We start from the raw sequence: 4,162 nt of genomic DNA, 5'->3' as shown, positions 1-4,162 counted from the left end.
ACACAATTTAATACTAAATATACCGATAATTATAAATTACTAATTATAACTTTAATTTTATATACATATATATATAACCTTATTTAAATGAGGGTTCATGGCAATAGATAAGGGGACCTGAAGCTCACCATATACCTAACTCTCAAAGTTAAATTGCAAGCTATTTAAAATTTTTTGAATTTTTAAATTAAAAAATTGAAATTTCACCATTAAAAAACATGTTTTCTACAGTGAAAGTCTCAAATTCAAATTCTAAGATGATGAAGTGATATTCAGAGAATGGAAGAGGGTTATCTCGTATATATTATGTAGCCCAATATCATAGGACAATGTATTTCAATGAAATATATCGATAAAAAGATATTTTATTGGTTAGAATTTAAAATTTCATCGCATGAAATGGGAGGACATTGTCTCTTTCTACATAACTGAAATCGAATAAATTTCGCATGTTAAAAAAAATACCAAAAGGAAAGCAGTATTGATTTTATATTTCCTCCTTTCCAACCTGTAGGCACCAGAATCACACCCCGACTAGTTCCTTATATGGCAAAAGATATATCAGATGCTATCAAAGAAAAGCTTGGAGTATATCCTCAAATTGCCTGTAACGAAGTGGGCGGAACAGTCCAACTGACGGAGGTCCGGTTTTGCTTTAAAAGGGGCAAGGAAAACTCACCATCCATCCTTCAAGACTGCCCCATAAGATATGCTTATAAATGTTCAGATGACAGGGACGAAATCATGTTCGTTCCTCATCTAATTGGCTAAATGAGAAGTAGAACTAGCTAGTTCCCAAGCTAGTGGGGATGTTGTGAAGTAGTAAATAAGAATAAATAAACCTGGAAAGCTATGCACGTAAATTGCTTTCTAGCAATGATTTCGTAAACTCTGTCACACCCTTAAAAGCTATCTAATTGGCTTGACTACCACTGGTGCTTGGCAGTACGAATCACTTTACCAGTATTTCAAATGCACTTTAATGAAATTTCGTGTGTTTAATGTTGGATCTTATTCAACTCTACAAGTATTTGACAACGTAAACTTGTTGGATGAGAAATACATCTAAAAAAAAAAGATTATATGAAACGTTATTGCACTTCAAGAAAACACATAATCATAATTTTAAACATGTCAGAATTTGTGTTATCGGAAATGAAAAATGAATAAGTCCAGTGAAGATCATAAATGGCAGAAGGAACTAAAGCTTGAAGAAGCAAAGATTGAGGTTGAAAAAGAACAGAGGCTATAAGCAGGACAGATGGTGCCTTATACGCACCGTTTCACTAAACACAGCAATAAGACAGCATGTGGGTGTGAAACACACCGTTTTGATTAATAAGCCTGCTTAAAAGTTACTTAATTTAGTTACACCTTATTAGTTTAGAATTAAACTTGTTTTCCTCTTTAGTTTTCCACTTATAATCGCTATATATATATTCTAACACTAGTACTGCACCCTATATTTGGGTTTTCAATGAGAATTTTGTACTCATTCTCTCATTAGTATTGTGCTGCCTTTCTTCTTTATACCATAGTTTTCATAGTATTAGAGCCATTCAATTCAATGGCACAGTGAAGTATCAGCATCATTTTCTTACTGAGGGATGAAATCGAGTTTGTTACCTCTGTACTACTTAGTAAGTTCATCTTAAATCTATCAGTACTTGTTTCTTTTCATCTTCATCATTGTATTTCCTTGTTACCTAAGCTATGGCTGAATCAGTTGAGTCAAGACCTTCACAAGCCGCTACACAGACCACACTGTTCAGGTCAATCAAATCCCACCTATAGCTGATCCCCAATCACCTTATTATCTACACCACACAGATCATCCTAATTCAATATCCATTAACCCTAAACTCACCACGAATAATTATGTAGCTTGGAGTATATTATTTTTACTTGCTTTTCTATTAGGAACAAACTTGGTTTCATCAATGGAACAATAACTAAACCTGAGATTGGAGATCATTTTTTTTGTCCTAGACACGCTACAATAATCGTATTGTGGCGTGGTTGCTTGACTCTGTTTCACAACCAATAAAATCAACAATGTTTTATATCGACTCTGCTTATAATATGTGGAACACTCTTAAATAGAATTTTGCTCAACTTGATGATACTAGAGTATGTAATCTGCAATACGCTCAAAGAATCAGAATAGTTGATGCTTATTTCATAGAATTAAAAGGGATTTGGAAAGAGATAAGGAATTATAGACCATTACTTCATTGTGAGTGTGGAAAAGCAAGCTCAACATTTTTGTCTCGGAGCCAATTTTACTTTTTTTTTTCTGTAAGGTAAAATTTTCATTGCAATAACCAAGGAACAAGAATTTCCTTGTACTTACAACCAAAGTAAGCAATTAGGAAGAGTAAATTATGTAAACAAATACAAATCCTAGGAGCATCAAAGGTATCTTTTCATTTGTGCCTTGAATTCATTGCATAGTACTTAAAACAAAGTTTGTAAACTATTTAAAAGAAATCGAATAAACTTTTATTCTTTTATTACGTTTTAACAAACTTTTGTGTTTTTTGTCAAGCCAAAGAAGTTTTTATGACTATTAATTAACTAATTATTATTAATTAAAATATTACTTGTCATTTTACGTCTTTGTGATGGTTATGTGGTATATTAACATGTCATCATGGATGATGATGTGGTATGATAATTGTGTCTGATTTTGAATACCTAAGTGGAGTTGACCATCAATTTATGTTTTAGAGTAAACTATACCTATGATCACTCAAATTTATAAAAAAAATTTATTTTCATTGCTGACATTTAGAAATTTGATTAATACTAATGTTTTTAAAATTTAACATTCCTTGATCAATCCCTAACGGGATTCTATCAAGAATTTTAGAATTTCAGTTTCCTAATTTCCTCACCCACCCTGACCAAAGAACCAATGCAACCTGCCACATTATGGAAAGGCTCTTTGTTCCATTAAGCCTACCTGGCATTCTACAAAGCTGAATTCCATCAAGCCCTTTTCGTTTTGAGTGTTGTTTCTGGTGAGTTATGTTTTTTTCTTTCAGTTCAAAATTTGGATTGTGATTTATTAATAAAATGGACTTATTCAAGCAAAAAAAAGTATTATTTTTTTTTATTTTCCTAAGCATAACATTAAAAGTTATCATTAAAATCCTTGACAGTCAACATCCACATTTCCTCTTTTGCACTTTGAAAAAAAAACAAAAACAAAAACAAAAACTATCAATGGCCTTAACTACAATGTGAAAACTGAGTGAATGAATCAAATAACGATAAGGTTAAGGAAAATTAATTCTGATGGAGATATCTATCTAACTTAGCCAAAATTTTTTTTTCTTTTTTATCCCTTGTCTTGAGAGTACAAAAAGAAAACTTATAAAGGACAATTAATTAGATACCTCACTCCTCTGTGTGTGTGTGTATATATATATATATATATATATTGTCTGCTTTATCGGTGAATTCTACAATAAGGTCGTGAAATTTGATTATATTATAAGGTTATTGCATAATGACTTTTTAGATTTATAAAATTCAATTTCAACCGTTGATAACAACGCAAAATTAAAATAAGTAAACAGTTGTGAATTCTATTATTTGACTTTACAATAAAGTCAGCCATACTGTTCTCTTTAACATCATTTATTCTGTTTAAATTCGTGGGGATATTGATGATCAAGTGCATTTTTCATAATTTCACGTGTTATATATTAATAACAGAAACTAAAGAAATTTACAATTTTTTTTAAAGACCCAAACCATGAGTCTTGAACTACAGGATAAGAATTTTTTTTTTCAATATTTTATAAATTAACCTTATTTCGTCCATTTTAAAATTTATGATCATATCCAATTTTGAATACTTAATTTAAAGGACTTGAGCATCTATTTATTTTTACGAGTAAACTATAACGAAGTATGGTCACTCAAATTTATAAAAGAAATATTATTTTCATTGCCATCATTTTAGAAATTAAGTTTTGATAAATATCAATGTTTTTAAAATTTAACATTTCTCGATCAATGTCATTTAATGACTAACAGAATTCTATCAAGAATTTACATAGCAAGGTCACTGTTGCAGCAGCAGCAAATAAATGCTTCATTTGCATTGTTATGGTAGCCAATATAATTAAGAAATATGCTAATAATTAAGCTT

The 4,162-nt window shown here is 30.5% G+C and overlaps 1 protein-coding gene across 1 annotated transcript in view; it reads left to right on the top strand.

Annotated features, from left to right (window-relative positions):
• Nucleotides 1-1,007, top strand: part of LOC110426290 (ribonuclease 1-like) — a 1,649-nt gene extending 642 nt beyond the window's left edge. Inside the window, exon 3 of the mRNA XM_021441485.2 lies at nt 516-1,007. Within this exon, the coding sequence (XP_021297160.1) occupies nt 516-771 (256 nt within the window). The 3' untranslated portion in view covers nt 772-1,007. The remainder of the gene's footprint in view (nt 1-515) is intronic.
• The last annotated feature ends 3,155 nt before the right edge of the window (nt 1,008-4,162 follow it).

The sequence above is a fragment of the Theobroma umbraticum genome, unplaced genomic scaffold (assembly GCF_002168275.2).
Source record: "Theobroma umbraticum cultivar Fairchild unplaced genomic scaffold, ASM216827v3 scaffold_55.0, whole genome shotgun sequence".
NCBI classification, from domain to species: Eukaryota; Viridiplantae; Streptophyta; class Magnoliopsida; order Malvales; family Malvaceae; genus Theobroma; species Theobroma umbraticum.
The sequence above is the reverse complement of the archived record's forward strand: the minus strand, read 5'-3'. Positions and strand labels throughout refer to the sequence as shown.